Genomic DNA, 18090 nt, shown 5'->3' on the forward strand with positions numbered 1-18090 from the left:
TATTTTAATTATTGTCATATTTAAAGCTTGACTCTGTTGTAGTAGTGTTGTCACGATACTGAAACTTTCAACTTCGATAACTTCGATATGATACCTTGAAAAATATTGATATTCGATACCGTTTTCGATACTGTGGGGAATAAATTTCTCAACATTGCAATTATGCAAACAAACGAATATCAAACACACCTGTCTGTAATTATCACGTTGTGTTCAGGTCCTAATTAATTGGTTCAGGTGTGTTTGATATGGGTAGCAACTGAAATCTGCAGGAAGGTGGCTCTCCAGGAACAGGGTTGGCCACCCCTGGTCTAGAAAATAGCAACTAATTTTAATTTCCCGTCCATTTTATTACATGGTGTCACTACAGAAGAATCTAGCTTTAAATAGGATTTGTTTTTAAGCAAGATGCTAATGGTCTGTTCTGATTGAATGATTTATGCTAAGCTATGCTAGAAGTGCTCTTACCAGACCCTAAGATCGGCTGAATGGATTCAAAAATGTGAAGCTGCCTATAAACACAGCATCTCTGGGTCTACAGAACAGAAATATAGAAGAGTCAAGCTTTAAATAGGTACATTATCAAAACTTGTTGTTATTGAGTTGCTAATGGTCTAATCGGATTCAATGATTGATGCTAAGCTAAAAGTGCTCCAACCAGTCCCCGAAATCGGCTGAATGGATTAAGAAATGGGAAGATGCCCATAAACACACCACCTCTGGGTCTTCTACAGAACTTTGGAGTCAAGCTTTTAAAAAGGAAAATTATCTAAACTTATTATAATCAAGATGCTAATGGTCTAATCTAATTTAATGATTTATGCTAAGCTAAGCTAAAAATGCTCCCGCTAGGCCCAGAGTTTTGCTAAATGGATTAAAAATTAGGAAGCTGCCCATAAACACACCATCACTGGGTCTACTGCAGAACAGAACTGTAGAAGAGTCAAGCTTTTAATAGGAAATGTATGGAAACTTATTTTTATCGAGATGCTAATGGTCTAATCCAATTCAATGACTGATGCTAAGCTAAAAGTGCTCCTGCCAGATCCTGAGATCAGCTGAATGGATTAAAAAATGGGAAGCTGCCCAAAAACACACCATCTCTGGGTCTAGTACTGAACAGAAGTACAGAAGAGTTGAGCTTTAAATAGAAAAATTATTGAAACTTATTATTATTGAGATGCTAACGGTCTAATCTGATTCAATGATCTATGCTAAGCTAAGCTAAAAGTCCTCCCACCAGACCCTGAGATCGGCTGAATGGATTACAAAATGTTTAAAACTCTACAGTTTAACTCTCGGGGAGTTCTAAAGTGGGCCTATTTCCAAAACAAAAGTAGACTTTTACTTGAAGCAAGCCCCCTCTGCAGCCTGTTTACGGACTCAAAAGAGAACAGAAAGGCTCATTGTTGTGGGCACCGAATGCTATCATCACTCCCTTGTGATTTGTCCTTCATTTTCGCACATTAGCAAACTCCCGCACCCCTCCTCCCTCTATATCCCTCACGTCTGCCATCCTGGCCTCCCCGGCCGGCCGTATCAGTCTGCTGAATGTGACAGTCCCAGCATCGCACTGCTCCAGCCCAGCACCTCCAGACCTTGCAGCTCATTCACAGATATTGCAGATTCACTCCTTCCCTTCGCTGCCAAGCGGCGTTACGGCCAGTGTGTGTGTGTATGTGTGTGTGTGAGGGAGGGCCATCTGGCCATCTTACTGCTTACGGCCATGATATTCTGAAACCTGAATGAGATTTGCACTGCTGATAAAGTCATATGGATATGCGTGTGTTTTTGGGGTTTCCTCCATCCATAAATGAGAGCTGAATCATTCACAGGCTTTTACATCCCTGAACAGGGTTTTACTGCTGTATCTAATTGAATCTTTCCCCTTTTTTTGGTCAGTTTAGCATATTGCCATTTTCCATTCATTAGGGCAGGTCATTTAGTCCTCCTATACCTTGTGGTTCATCATTCACTGAGCACTTTTATCTGTTTTATATCGTCGGGCTGATAAGGCCTTTTTTCCTGGTGCTCTTTTTGGTATGACCTTGTGGAAAGTACTGTATCTGCGTTTGTTGCCTGCAACTTTCTCTTTGATAAAAAGATTTTAAGCAATAATAACCTTTTTGTCTGGGTGGCCATAGACTGTGTGCCATGCGTTTTATACGTTTGGCAGACGCTTTTATCCAAAGCAACTCCCATTTATCAGTTGTTGCTTTCTCTGGCAATCAAACCCATGTCCTTGAGGTTGCTTGTGCCATGCTCTAGTGTTAGATCTACTGTTTATTCACTATATAGGCTATCAGTATTCAAGCAATCTTCCAGAATGCAGTACATCTCTAGTAGGGATCCTGTAGAAGCCAAGTGAGACCAGTACTTTTTAGGGCTGCACGATTAATCGAAAAAAAGATCACGATCTCGATTTGACCCTACACATAATCTTGATTTAACTTTTCTACCATTCAGCCAATTAATCTTTCAGGAGAGAAGCTTTAAAGGTGGTCGCTAGAGCTGCACAATTAATCGTTTAAAGATCGCAATCTCGATTCGATGACCTAGACGATCTTAATTCAGCATTTCTACGATTCTGTCAATCATATTTTCAAGTTCAGAAGAGAAGAAAAGGCGGCTGCACGAGTCTTTTCATTGTTACACACACGTTGCTCAGTGACATTGACAGCTCCAAATGATGTTGAATGAGTCACACACTGTATTTATAAGGTATAATTAGGCCCACACAGAATCTGCGTGCGCAGATTTTCAGCAGATTTCTGGAGATATTTAGCCCATTATTAATTCTATTTATTTACTTGAGTAAATGTGTAAATTATGAATTTATTCAGTTTTTATTCAGTAATTTGTTACTTTTTATTTAATATATTAAGGTTTTAGTTATGATACTCCACTGGATACTCCCAAAATAATACAGCAGAATTCCGCAGATTTTTACCAAAATTCTCTGCAGAAATAGCAAAAAACGTCCGCAGATTCCGTCTGGCCCTGGGTATAATTCACCTAAAAATGTCATTTTTGTCTTAACATAATGTTTTCACGATCAGTAAATCACACGTGCATGAGCTGCTGACTGTGAGCGGTTATCAAAGAGAAGCACGCGCGCTCTACCTAATGATAGACGCGTGTGCGTCTACTGTAGTAAACAGAACCTGCATATGTTGCGAGTAACAGGTAATACAGTTGCAAATAATATTCAGTTTGTGGCACAGAGTGATCGTTTGGGAGCCGCGCGCGAAGTATGAACAAGCACTTAGCAGTCAAAATGAAACCGAAAGTGTGCACTTCATTTAAATGATCATATCGCATTTTAGAAGCATTTGATTTGTTTTTTCTTTCATAGCGAACCCACAGTTGTGCATGAAAATAAATGTTTACAATGTCAGTATTTCTACTCTAGCCTATATATTGTTGAATATAATCTGATAATGGCAAATGTCTGATTTTACCAGTGAATAAAATTGTCTAATATGACAGATTGCAAGCATTTATCTCAAACCAACATCAGAATTATTATAAGTAGAATGGAATTATTTATAGAAACCAGTAGACCTACACATAATATTATCGATTTGTGCCATATGTTTGTTTTTACCATACCTTTATTTTACATCTACAGAATCGTGAGAAAATCGTGATCTTTATTTTAAGCAAAAAAATCACGATTCTCATTTTAGCCAGAATCGTGCAGCTCTAGTGGTCGCACAAGTCTTCACAGGAACATAAACACCTTCCAATGGCGTTAAAAGTGTCACATAATGTATTTTTAAGATATAATTCACTCAGAAATTAAATTTCTATCTTCATGTAATGTTTTCGCTGCCGCAAAATCATATGTGAGCTGACCACGAGGCTGTTTGTTTACTGCAGAGAACGTGCGTGGGTGCACACCAATGATGGCTACTTTAGTGAACAGAACCTGCGTAGGCTGTGAATAACAGGTAATAAAGTTCTGAAAGAATGATTTGCACATGTGTGTGTGTGTTTTTTAATAATAATTTTTTTAGGGTGGTTGTCACCTTTATTTGGAAGGGACAGTAGATGTTGCAGACAGGAAAGTATTGGTAGCAGAAAGAGGGAAAGGGTTGGCAAAGGACCTTAAGCCGGGAATCAATCTCGGGTCGCCGTGAGCACCATGGTGCTATATGTCAGCGCACCTAACCACTAGGCTATTGGCGCCGACGTGTGTTTTTTTTAATCGCAGTGACGGCAGCCATGAGCCGCACTTGGAAGTGAAAACCAGTGAAAACAACCAGTGACCAGTGAAAACAAATGGTCTTATAATGCTGACAATGACAGATGACAAGCACGTCTCAAACATAATAATTCAACTTTCTAATTATGAATAGTCGTATTCTGATGTCATCATTTTACTGTGAATATTGAAAGTCTGTTCAAGTCCACCATAATGACTGTACAAAATTAGCTTTTTAAGCAACTGTAGAACTACACATAGGCCTAATATTATTAGTGTTGTTTTACCATATCGTCACTTTAGAATTTTTGTCACGGACATTTTTGTCACGCTTGAGTTATTGACATAATCTTAATAAATGACAATTATGGGATGTATGGGAAACCAAATGTTACTGTTTGCTATGTGGATTGCAAAAACGTTAAAGCTCAATGTCTCAAAATCATTAAGAACGCAGATAGAACCTTATAATTCCAAGTAGAGCTGCACGATTCTGGCAAAAATGAGAATCACATTTATTTTTTTTTTGCTTAAAATAAAGATCACGATTTTTTCACGATTCTGTGGATATATAATAAAGGTTAATATGAGTGGGCTATTATTATTATTGTTATTCTCAAACATGTGGTAAAACAGCAATAGGCTTTGTATAGCTGTACTTTTGGTTGAAATGCTAAATTTCATATAGACTTGGAATGGTGGACTTGAACAGACTTTAGATTTGTCCTGGTCATTAATGCTGATGATAATTCTAATGTTGAATTATTGTGTTTGAGATATACGCTTACAATCTGTAATTTTCTGCTTAAAGTCTGTCACTGACATGATTTTCGTGAATACAGAAGACTGGGTGGGTTTTCTTGCATTTCGGCGGGTTTTGGATACTTTTTGGGCTGGAATCAGTCAGCTACATCTAGCAACACTGTGTGCGCGCATTCGCCCTCTCTGTGGTAACAGCTAATGGTCAGCTTACGTCACGTGTGATTTTGCGGGTGCAAATACATTACATGAAGACAGAAATTACATTTTTGAGGTGAATTATATCTTAAAGATAAAGCATGCAACTCTTTCAACTTCATTTGGAGGTGTCCACGTTCCTGAACAACGCATGTAAAACAATGTGAAGACTTTAACGGCCACCATTGCTTCTCTCCTGAACTTAAAAATATGATTGACAGAATCGTACAAATGCTGGATTAAGATCGTCTAGGGGGTCGAATCGAGATTGCGATCTATTTACGATTAATTGTGCAGCTCTAATTCCAAGGCTTGTCAGCTTGCAGTAAACACAAACTAACCAATAGCCTATTTTAATTTCACAATACACATTCTTGGTCTTGATGTAGCTAAATGGTTGAATAGTTAACTTTGTTCTAAAATAAATGCTATATAAATGCCTATGTAATCTGTTCTACCCCCCCAAAATGTTTTTCTTTTCGTATGATGTCCATAAAGCTGCTTAAGTTCCAACCAGCAGGTCTTGGCAGTCCTTCAGGAAAGTATTAGTCCTCCAGAATTCATGTAAAAACTAGTATGCAACATTCTTTTAGTAATCTAATGAAGCACTGTTGCAGCAAAATTATCATTCATGCTTTTATCTATTCTTTACTTATCAACTTGTTTTAGTTTATTTAAATATGTCAATGAAATATGTAACTACCATTGTAGGGGGGTCATGAAATCAATTCCTGCAGCCACAAACTGTGCCAGCAATTGAAAGGGCTGTCTTCGAGCAGTTGGGTGCATCTCTGGAGTGTTTTTGGGTCAGGATGGCATCCTGGTACATGTTAAGAGCCTGGGGGTTCCCAGCTGTCACTGGTATTCTCTACCAACTGGCCTCAATTGTCTGTCTGCTCAAGTCTTTCTGAAATTTGGTGGGGGTCTTTAGCAGGAATCTGGTCTTTCGCTAAAACACACCCAATGGAGAAGCGACCCTATTTGACTCTCCATAGTTTACACTTATTGGGAATTCTACCGAGTGGTTACTTTCTCAAGGCTCATGCGTTAAGTACGCAACATAGAAACAACTTTGTAGTTAGAAAAGATTACAAAGGGCTCAATTTGAAAGCCTCAGTTTTTCATTCAAAGAAGCACATTTGGTGGGGGACTTTTACAAGAATCTGACCTTCAGATAAAACACACCCAAAGGAGAAGCAACCCTAGTTGATCCCAGAAAAATCTTCATAGTTTATGCTACTTTTTGGGAATTTTACAGAGTGGCTATTTTCTCAAGACTCATGTTTTAAGTGCTTAACGTAGAAACATCTTTGTAGTTAGACATGATTACAACAGAGAAGCAAATTTAGTGGGGGTCTTTAACAAGAATATGACCTTCTGCTTAAACCAGGGGTGCCAATACTTGGTCCTGGAGGACCGGTGTCCTGCATAGGTTTGCTACAAGTTCCTTCAACACGCCTACCTGGAAGTTTTTGTATACCTAGAAAGAGCTTGATTGATTAATTCAAGTGTGTTTAATTGGGGTTGGAACTAAACTATGCAGGACACCAGTCCGTTAGGACTGAGTCTGGGCACCCCTTGCTTAAAGACACCCAATGGAGAAACAACCCTAGTTGATCCCGGAGAAACAACCCTAGTTGATCCCAGAGAAATCTCTAAAGTTTACACTACTTATTAACAATTCTACAGAGTGGATATTTTCTCAAAGCTCATGTTTTAAGTGCTCAACAGAGAAACATCTTTGTAGTTAGACAAGATTACAAAGGGCTCCAATAGAGAACCTGATTTTTTTCATTGAATGAAGCAAATTTGGTGGGGTCTTTAACAAGAATTTTACCTTCCGCTTAAACCAGGGGTGCACAAACTTGGTCCAGTGTCCTGCATAGTTTAGCTCCAACTTCCTTCACACTTGCCTGGAAGTTTTTGTATACCTAGAAAGAGCTTGATTAGTAAATCCAGGTGCGTTTAATTGGGGTTGGAACCTAAATATGCAGGACACCGGCCCTCCAGGACTTAGTTTGGGCACCCCTTGCTTAGGGCGTACTCGCACTATATACAGTTGCCTTGAAGTGAGCCAAAGCACGCTTGTCCCCCCTGCCATCTCCCCCGACGGCCCGCACTCGCATTACTTTCGGGCCTGGGCTTACATCATCGATGATGCGGTGTTCAGTAAGCGCTCTCGCTCAGCACAGTGGAGATTTCTTCAGTTATATCGTTTAAGTCGTTCGGGACGCAGTCAAATATTTCACCGAACAGATCAGCCACTTTTGACGCTCTTAAACAATCCTCTTAAACAAGTCCTCGTGCTGCAGGAATTAGGAGGTTTGCTAAAGGTATATCTGTGATGCAGTAAGTAGTTTGCGTCTTAACTAATCTACAACAGTTTACGTTCATTGAACAGTGCGAATGATTAATTAATCCATATCAAACAGTCCCTTAAAGTCACGTCTCATCTTCAGTTTTGGGCTTAGATGCGTTTTGCACTCACACTACAAGCGTACCGCGCCAAAGCCCAAGTGAACCGAGCTCAGGCACACCCCTTCTAACCGGGCCAGGGCCGGCCAAGTGAATTGTGTCTGATCCTGATTCAGAGCACTCACACTTTTTAAACGATCCAGGAAACGGGCCTGGGCACGGTTCGGATAGCATAGTGTGAGTAGGACCTTAAACGCACCCAATGGAGAAGCAACCCAGTTGATCCCAGAGCACTCTCCATACTTTACTCTTCTTATTGGGAATTCTACAGAATGGTTACTTTCTCAAGGCTCATGTTTTAAGTGCTCAACGTAGAAGCATCTTTGTAGTTGGACATAATTACAAAGGGCTCCTATAGACATCCTGATTTTCTTTTTCAAAATAGCAGGTTTCACTTACTTCCTAAATTCAAAAGCATACATAAGGTTGGCATTCTCGTGCCAGCCGCACTAAATGTCCTAACCAGAGTTTATTAAGAAGATTTAAGCATAGTGTTTAAAGTTCTGCCTCAAAACGACTGCGTGACTCACCCAAGGCCATTCATTAATCGAATCAATCAAACAACTGACTATTAAATTTAAAAGAATGCACACTGTAGTCTGGATGTAGGCTGTCACATTGTCTGAGGAAATTGTATCTTCAAGTACAGTGGGTGTTTTTTTTTCCCACATTTATTTATAGTGTTTTACACTAGGCAGTAGGCAATGTGCTTTGGTCTTCAAAGCAAGTAGTGCTTTCTTCTGAAAAGACATTATCCTGCTACCTACACATCCTGAAGATTTAACGAGTACGACCTTTTTTTTTTTTTTTGTAATCTCGTAATTGTTTTGTTGCTGTCACATAATTACATGCATCCAAGGAAGCTCTAAAACCGAGCACAGCCTGACTCTTCACAAAGCGCACTGCCATCTGAGAGAAATAGCTGACGACTGACTTTACCGAGTTTTAATCAAAGTGAACATGCGTTCCTTCTCGTTTGGGAAAGCAGCGCAATTCCCTAAATTGTTTTTCACGATTCACTTTAGCTCGTCATCAAATTAAAAACGCATTAGAGAGGTGTACAGCACCGGTACCCTCACTCTTTTTTTTTTTTTTTAACATATCCTAAAGCACAGAGGCATCCAATGCTGCTTTCCATGCAGGATACGAGCAGAAAAATCAAGTTACGTCATTTCTGCACGCCGCTATTATCCGATAGCTTTGTTTACGCTGCTTCTAATGCATTCATCGTTTATTAATGCGATAAGGGAAAGCTGGGGTGTACATAATTGCGACATAATCCGTTTAAGAGCTTGGTTTTTAAAAACATATTTTGCAGTGGCCTACAGGTGGGCGTTGAAACTCGAGATAGAGTCACGGTAATAAGCCAGAGGGACTAAAGTCCCCCATTGTTGAAGGCATGCATGTGGGGTCAATATGCTTTCCACACCCTTTTCTCAAGTATCGGGATGCTGACGGGTCGCCCGGTTCATGTTTGCTCTACGTTCATGTTTGGACCTGTGTGTTTGCAAGGGCATTTTCCTTTTGAAAGGACTCTGGGTGTGATGGTCCACCCCCGGTTGCAGTAGGCCTGCTGATGGCTTTACTTATGTTTTGTTTAATATGGATTCCCCACATACTGTTCTTTCCCGTTGTGCATCTCAAAGGCTCACTCATGCATCTAATAAATTGAATTGTTAAGGGACACAATATGGCTGCTGGTCTTGGTGTGCATACACACTACAGTTTACTGTGCATCAGAAAATTCATTGATTTCCTTTTCAGGGGTGTTGGGTTACAAGAACACAGAAACAAAAGCACAATATGTCATCATGGTGCTTGAAGTTCTGAATTTTACTATGGATTAGGTGATGCGTTAAATCTTTGGTTCCCAAAATTCATTCATTCAATTCATTTTCCTTCGGCTTAGTCCCTTTATTGATCTGGGGTCACCACAGTGGAATGAGCCGCCAACTTATCCAGCATATGTTTTATTTAGCCAATGCACTTTTTATCTGCAACCCAGTACTGGGGAACATCCATACACAATTATTCACACATACACTACAGCCAACTTAGTTTATTGAATTCCCCTAAAGCACATGTGTTTGGACTGTGGGGGAAACCTGAGCACCCGGAGGAAACGCACACAAACATGGGGAGAACATGCAAACTTGAACCGAGACTCAAAGCCAGTGACCTTGGAGGCCAAAAATATAATCCGACAATATGGTTATGCTAAAATCTATTAATTTTGTTGCACCATGCACCACACCAAGTTCAAAATAGCTCAATATTTCCCTGTACGGATTCAGTAACAGAATATGCGCAAACTTTTCCAAGCATGAACCAGACATGCTCACTGGAAAGTCCACTCAAATAATGGATTGACAAGGCATTTCAATCCTGCTTCTGGCAATATAGCGCAACTGTGCTGTCATTGCTACTCTGAGGCAAACAGAGTGCATCTCGACTTGTTTACTGTCAAATCAGTGTCCTGATTTTGCTAGCTTATTTTACTTGGCTTTTTTTGTCAGGAAGTTAAGGAGTTAAATCTTGAATGACATGAGTTAATAATTATTACAAGCAGTTTTGGTTGTCAGTCAAGTGTGGCCAGAATTTTCAGTTTCGTTTTTAGCCCAGTATGTTCATTTAGTTTGTCACTAAATGGATCCCTGCTTCAATTTAGTGGATTATTTAGTACCTGTTTACACTGCCAGTTAAATGTGACTTAATTCCGATTGTTTGGTAGTAAGTGACACAGATCAGGGGTGTCCAAACTCGGTCCTGGAGGGCCGGTGTCCTGCTGAACTTAGTTCCAACTTGCTTCAACACACCTGCCTGGAAGTTTCTAGTATACCTAGTAAGAGCTTAATTAGCATGTTCAAGTGTGTTTGATTAGGGTTGGAGCTAAACTCTCCAGGACACCGGCCCTCCAGGACCGAGTGTGAACAACCCTGGTGTAAACACACACACACAAAACGCATGCAGTCAGATATTCAGAGATCGGTTTCAGGCCTCCTTCATATGTTGAAATAAATCAGATATGTGACAATGTGATCATATTTAGGCAGATCATATTTATTGAGGCATTCCGTTTTGTACGTCGTTAAACTTGCGACAATTTGGTCCTTCTCGGCGGTTTAATGACGTAGAAGAAAGAGCCTGTGTGGAGACGCAGATGTGGTAAACATCAACAACAGAGGAAACATGGTGGTCAGTTGCCACAATTAGCTTCCAGCAGACCTGATATCTCTCGTACCCAGAAATTCTTCAGAATGGTGTAAGACACCATATAATAATCATAGACACAAGCTGCAATGCTTTTACAGATGCGAACCAATGATTGAAACTAGACTCTTCAGGACACTAGCCCTCCTGGACTGAGTTTGGACACCCATGGTTTAAACAGACAGGCAAAAAAATCAGATATAGGCAACAAATCTGAATTGAAAGACCTGACAGTGTAAACAAGGCCTTAGTTGCATCCCCTTCTTGTAGTTGCGTCCCTAAATTATCCCTTTTATTTAGTTTTATCCAACAAAATTTTCATTTAGTTGCACACAGTAGTTTTCCTATTTGATTTTATACCTCTTTCTCCAACCTTTATAAACATATTAAACATTAATTTGTAAGCACCCTTATATTATATGTTTATAAACTAGTAATTTTAGAATAAAATGTGTTTCTAAAGCTATGGCCTAGTGGTTTTCAGATATCTTTTCTATTGTCAAGGGATCAAACTTTGAAATTACATTGGGTTTTTCAGACCACTATAACATTTTCATTATCTGCTAATTACTAAACATGTAAGATCTCGGAGCATTGTTTTTAAAAAAGGTAAACATTTCATCAGTCTTTTCAGTAACTAATATGAAGGCATGAATTATTTCTATTTCTATCATTAGCTCATGTTAACTGGTCTGAGTCTGGGCTCCATTGGCGACTTCCATCCTATTACCAGGGCCAGTTTGCTTTTCTAGTCGCGAATGACTTATTTAGCCAGCCTCTATCTTCTTTTCCTCATGCCCTGCAGTTGCCATTAATAGAAGGCTCAGCTATGTCAGTGCTGGGTGGGGAAGGAGTACAGTGCGAAGTGGAGAAGGTCAGCTTTGAGCTGACCGGGGCTTAGGCAAAAGCAAGCGTTCTGATTGGCTCCTGGAGGTATTCCAGGGGCTGCGGACATCCAGGCTGACTGCTCACGCATACAGCATGCTATTGATGGCACCGTATCGGAGTCATTAATCACTGCAGTCAGTCTCTTCAGGGAGAGGCCCACTCTCGGTTACTCACTCGCCAAATGAGGAGTGTGGTTATAACCCCTGACCCTGCTGAGGGTGCATACCTCACTATAATGGGAACGACTTCAGGGTACTGCTCAGGGACTCTCTGAACTAATGCTATGACAGTGAGAGCCTTGCAGGTTTTTACTGTTTTGGCAGTACCTTCGGTTGGTAGCTATTTAAAGGCATGGCGTCAAGTGCCTTGCCAACACCAGTGAGGAAAATACAGACATGCAGTATGAATTGACCTAAGTGAGCTGTTGCTGATGGCTTCTAATGTAATTTCTCATCTCCTCTCCCTCTCTCTATCTCTCTCTCTCTCTCTCTAATATTTAATGCCTACCTCCTTCCCAGGCAAAGAATTAATAACTTAAATGAACCGAACAAGAAGGTGCTTGGTACCCATCTTTCTTTACAGATTCTGTTCCAGTCCTTTTTAAAATTCGGAATAGCCAACAATTTAAGGCACACAGCAAAACAAACAAGCTGGCAACATTACTTTTAAGGCAGTTTACTCCAAGGCAGTTTACTCTCTCTGCTTGTTTAAGGAAGGCAGGTTTGCTTTGCTTGAATAAAATTCCCTGTCTGAGATCACCTTGCCTGTGGTCATATTCTCAGTACTCAGCTTGCAGCATTTTAATTGTAGAATATTGATAGAGTTTTCGGTATTTGCCAGGTTTAAACTTTGTCACGATTTGTGTATATCGTGTTTTCAATGCCTAATGTTTATTTATATCATATACTTCGATCTCTCAAGCAGCGCATTTATATTTCAGAGCTGTGAGCTTCGGTAAATGTTGTTTTGCGGCATGAACAGTGAATCCTGTATTTGCACTGAGGGTTGGGAATGAAGGTATACAGGTCTAGTCCATCCAGGTGCAAATGAATGAAATGGATTCAATAAATAACCGTTGTCTTTCTCTTGACATTTAAAGAAATGCATTAACTCGATCTATCTTGTATGGTTTATAAAAGAAGATGGTGTAAAAAGAGCTTATCCAGCAAGGCACCTGAGATCATTTTTTTCCCAAAAGTAAACAGGGGTGACTTGCTCCAACTGGAATGCGTGACTCAATGCCTTTTATAAGCTTGTCCAATAGCGTGGGCCCCCAGGGGGGTGATGGACAAGAGGTGTCACCATGGTACCAGGGCAAAGGGCGCTCTTCCCTCTTTGCCAACTGCACTGTTGTCTGCAAACCTATTACTGCCTGCCCTCTCCCCCAACCTACATACATCCTTGTCAAATCCTAATCTCCCAGAGTGTCCAGTGGACTGTTTCAGGCCTTCAACACAATGAGCCTCTGTAGTAGTCCTGGCATGCAGGGACTGGTTGGGATCCTTACTTTTTTTGTTCCCACGCATGAAATGATTTCCATTTTGTCTTTAGAGCAGAACGGTCCATTTCAAAGACTTCACGTTTGGCTGCTGAAAGAGTCCGATTCGACTGCCGGTGAGCCTGGCGGCAGGGTTCCTGCGACCAATGCAGCTTCTTGTGCCGTGCTGATCAAGGGAGGAATGCTGTGATAGGCCCCTTTTTTTCCACCTTTTTGAGAGCAGCCCGCCATTCCTGCGAACTGAAAGGGCGTCTTTATCCGTAACCGGAGATGAGGTTTAAGTTCTTTCATGTACCTGCCAATTCCATCAGGCTCTTTGTGAATGCTCAATGGTGGGACTGTAGTGGAAAAGTGCGGAAAGCTGAAGAGGGTCATGCTACTGACTGTACCTCCAGCCATACCTGTCAGCATCAGTGATGTGCGATAAGACTTCAGGCATTCTGCAGATGTCTAATCCAAGCCTTTAAAAAAATCCTTGTCAAAAGGTAAAAAGGTTTTCAGCTGGAGGTGGAGTTTTGGTTTTTAGTCAACAGTCTAAGATCGACTTAACAAGTTTAAAGCCGGATCATAGGCACATGTTTGAAAGGTATTGTAAACCAGCTTGGTAAATTGCAGTCTGATGTGTGAAATGTTTAAAGAGTGAGGTTTTTTTTTTTTGTGTGATTGAGCTTGCTGGAGGAAGTTGTGGGTGCAGGTGTCGCTGTGATAACATATTCAGGAACAGCAGCACTTTAATCTTCTAATGTCAATATGAAAACGTGTTCTCGTCTCAATTGTATTTTGTGTAATATGACTTCTGTCTAACAAGACAAAAAAGAAACTGGGCTGAGGATTGATTGTGTGAATAGGAGCGGTTGCACAACATGTCTTGCTGGAAAGTAAAGTGAGTTCAGACAAGCTGTGCTACTGTTTTTTTTTTTTTTTCTTCTAGCAAAACCTGAGTAACAATTTGGCAGATTTATTTGATGGTCTGTGCAGGCAATGAATTCCCCGCTTGCATAATAAAAGTTACTATCAAGTCAACTACTGTTAGAAGGGTTTCCGTGACTCCTTCCAAATGGTTTTAAACCATCTGGATCAAGCACAGGCACTAAATTCAATCTGCGGTGGCTTGAAATGAATAGCTTATTGAACTGACCCAATCTGATTCGAGTTTATTTTTATTTGAAAATCTATAGAGGAAGCGTCCCAGCAGATTGTTAGCCATTTGATGATCCATGCTGTTTGCAATAATCCTCTGTTTTGTTAAACAGTCTCTGAAATTCCTCCTCATAACCTGCAAACACACCTTATGTTCCATCTCCACATTGCCGTGTTATTGCTCTCCGTAGCATTCCTGTTTTTCTGTCAAGCCATATGTCTTTGATTTTTCATTTGGCGTCTTTCTAAACATTCAGAGACTGTGTTTTGTAGGCGTCTGGTTGAGCGAGCAAAACACACCTGACTTTGAAAACGACGGTTTATTTTTTTTTTTGGACTTGGTTATAGGAGTAAAGTTTCCTGCTGGCTTTCAGAATGAACCTCCGAGGGATAGCTGGGTGAATTGGACCCACGGTGTTGTTGTTCGGGAGTCTTCTTCTGAAGAAGCTCCTCTTGAACCCCTGCTGAACACGGGGAGCGTGAGAGACCGCCCCACCCCTCTTGCATCCGCTTTCCGCGTTCATAGGTTGGCCGCAAGGACTCGAGAGCAGATCTCGGGGGAAATCAGCTGCATTGTATGGAGCTGCTCCCTCTTCAAATGCATAAAATCTGCAGCCCACCCTGCACTAAACCCATCCCTCTTTTCACCGCAGGCTTTTTCGTCTTCCTCTCTGAATGAAAGACCTGCATGAATAACAAACCTCTAGAGTGTAGAGCTCCCCCCCCCATGGGACAATTCAGATGGTGTGCATTCCTCTGAAGTGTTTGAACCAGTCGGTCGCTATGGACTGACCCCCTGTCTCCGTCCATTTCTTTCGACACTCACGGAGCGAGTTACTCTTCCAGTGCAGGATGTTTTTTTCCAGGGACATGTTCGGTGACGAATGAGGCAGAGAGCGAATGAAAGGCACAGTGTGAGAGGAGAAAAGGGAGAGAAAGCTGTGAATGGTAATCAGATTAGTCTTGATCCACCTGTGTATGCGTGCGTGTGGGTAAGCAAGTGGTGCAAAACATAAGTGCTGGCATAGACTAAAGATCTGGCTTATACCATTAACCGAAAGTGATTTATGGCACCGACGTGATACGTCACTTATTATATGCCTTGGTTAGTTTTTGAAATGTTGCAACCTAATTGGCTGGTATTTTAAGAATTAACTAGGGAGTTGGTAAGGTCAACAAGTTTGTCTTTGGGATATGGTTTTTAAACTGTAAAATTTCTTTAAAAAATGAATTTGTCCTACAAAGAAGGGGTCAGGTAAACCTTAACTGTATCATGAAAGAAATAGTGTTGTTTTGTCCTCCATTTTAGTCTCCATGAATTGCTGAGACTTCTATTTCAATACGTTGATGTATTTAAAACTGAAATTGAATATTGAGTACTGGACGGGGCTTTCTTGTTGCGCTTAATTCCGGTTAGCGAGTATGTTTAAGAATATTGTGACTAAATCCATCAAACTGGTGTCAAGATGGAGGCAAGTGGTAGGACATGGGTCTAACTAGGAAAACTAGGCATTCACAATACATCAATTCGTCATTGATATCGCTATATGCGCATCCACAATAGTCGCATCGCAGAGTCTGCAATGTTAAATTGCTATTATAGTTGACCAGGAGCCACAGTCGAAAACACTCATTTATGGAGTCATTGAAAAGTTTAACCATAAAGTTAGCAAAAAGCTAATTATTTATGTGTTGCATGTGAGGATTTGAAGTAGGGCTGGGCGATATGTCAAAAATGCAATCTGCATAATAATTTTCCATATTGAATAATAACGATGTATATTTCGATATAAGTTGTCAACGCTTCCAGATTTAAAGGAGTACTCAAACAATGACTGAAGCCACAAAAATAAGAGGGTCCATTCAATGGCGTAACATTTTCGGCTGATAATTTTTGGTGGCTGAAAATTCGGTGCATCTCTGACACACTTTTAGATTCCCATTGGTGCACATTTTTGCTGTGTTTAGAGCAATATAGAGTAAAAAAGTCCAGAGCTTATCATTGTTGCGCCTGATTCACATGGGGCTTCAGTGTGCGCTTGACAAGAGCGTGCTGAAGTTGGGGCTTCAGCCACAGAAATTAGTCCGCAATGGAGTACTGTCTCAGCTGGTGTATTTGCAATTAAGTGATCTGATTGGGTGACGCCTCTGTTGGCACTTGAAAAGATGAGAAGTTCCCAGTTTCTACAGCAAGCAATGGCATTGAAGCAGCGCTGACGGATCCACAATGCAGTTCGGCAATGCCAGATATCACTCATTCAAAGGGAATGGGAAGCGTTGATGCTCCGCGTGAATGTGACATGTTATCGCGATTCAATATAATATCGTTTATCGGTGCCACCCAGCTCTAATTTCAAGTCAGTTTAAAAAATTCAGGCAAAATAAATTATGTTTGCAACTTGAAAGATTTAAAAGTATTTATGTAAATGATATAGACTAAGTGTTAATTTAAATTAATTATGTTTGCATACCTGCTCCCAGAAAACCATTTAGCACTGTACATTTTATTTTTATCTTTGCTCTATCGATGCTCATGATTGGCTTATTATATTTTATGCAGATTCAATCTTACAAAATCATCTCAATGCTTCATAATAAAATTCATAATTTAGCCATTCCCCCTGATCTATTCGTTATCCTCCATATTACAATAGAAATGTATCGCAATATCATTTTTTTTCTCTAATATCATGCAGCCCTATTGTTTTCCCATTGGATAAACTAGCACAAATTAATTGTTCTCCTAAATATTAACAACAACATACGTTGCTTTCATTTGGACTTGATGTTCTTACCCATTTCAGAACATTTACATCGACATTTATTTATATAAAGTGCATCGGTCAGAAAAGTCACTATCGCCTTTCTCTAATGAACTGCTTGTTAATAAATTCCTGTATTTCTCTTTCTCAATGCAGGTCTTCGAGGCAGCCCCCTTAACTATGGGATTTCAGAACTACTGAGGGCACTTTCACAAAAGGAGGGAGAAGGGGCCGGCACCGGGAACAAAAGGAGAGGATTGAGCTTTTGAAAAGAGGATCAGTTCTTTCGGCCCCAGCGGGGTGCATGCTGCCCCCTCAACTGGACGTCCTCTTTTGTACGAGCGAGGGAAAATAAAAGCAGGCATGCGCAATAAACTCAGAGAGTTCCGGGATGGGGGACGCCCCATGCTGGGACAGTGGGACAGGACTCTTGTGGTGCTGCTGATGGCTTTGGCGCTGACAGTAACGGACGTCCGGGCTTCCTGGGATCAGATGGAGGTTCTAGGAGATGTAAAGTTGGAGGCGTCTATGCACTCTGCCGTGCTTTCGGACATCCGGGAGGCGGAAGCAGTGTCACAGCCTAGCGGATTCCCAGACTCCTCTGCGGTGGTGGGCAGGGTGTTTCGATTGCAGGTGCCCATCAAAGCGAAGGACTCCGGGAGCATAGTAAAGGTGAGAGAGGCAGTTCCTTCAAAGCTTAAAATGCATTGCAAATGTATGCAAACAAATTTGTCCCCTCGGTGCTCAGCGGATCGTCCCCGGTATATCAGATAGCATCACATCAACACTCCCCAGCCAGTGTACTCAGTCAGTGCAAAAAAAAAAAAGACGTGACTTTGCCCCAAGCACTGTTCAAATCTTATTCTATGCTTTCCTTATGACTGATGGAGCATAAAATATGTTGGTCCCTGTAATAACGCAATACTACTCGCAAACACGTGGTCTGCATCCTT

The 18090-nt window shown here is 40.9% G+C and overlaps 1 protein-coding gene across 3 annotated transcripts in view; it reads left to right on the top strand.

Annotated features, from left to right (window-relative positions):
- The window catches only part of dag1 (dystroglycan 1), a 62547-nt gene that overhangs the window by 26388 nt on the left and 18069 nt on the right, over window positions 1-18090 (top strand). For all 3 annotated transcript variants that reach the window (XM_009296487.5, XM_005170544.6, NM_173274.1), the window contains 1 exon segment: window positions 17294-17809. In XM_009296487.5, the coding sequence (XP_009294762.2) occupies window positions 17501-17809 (309 nt within the window). In that variant the 5' untranslated portion in view covers window positions 17294-17500.

This window comes from Danio rerio, chromosome 22, assembly GCF_049306965.1.
Source record: "Danio rerio strain Tuebingen ecotype United States chromosome 22, GRCz12tu, whole genome shotgun sequence".
Classification (NCBI taxonomy): Eukaryota; Metazoa; Chordata; class Actinopteri; order Cypriniformes; family Danionidae; genus Danio; species Danio rerio.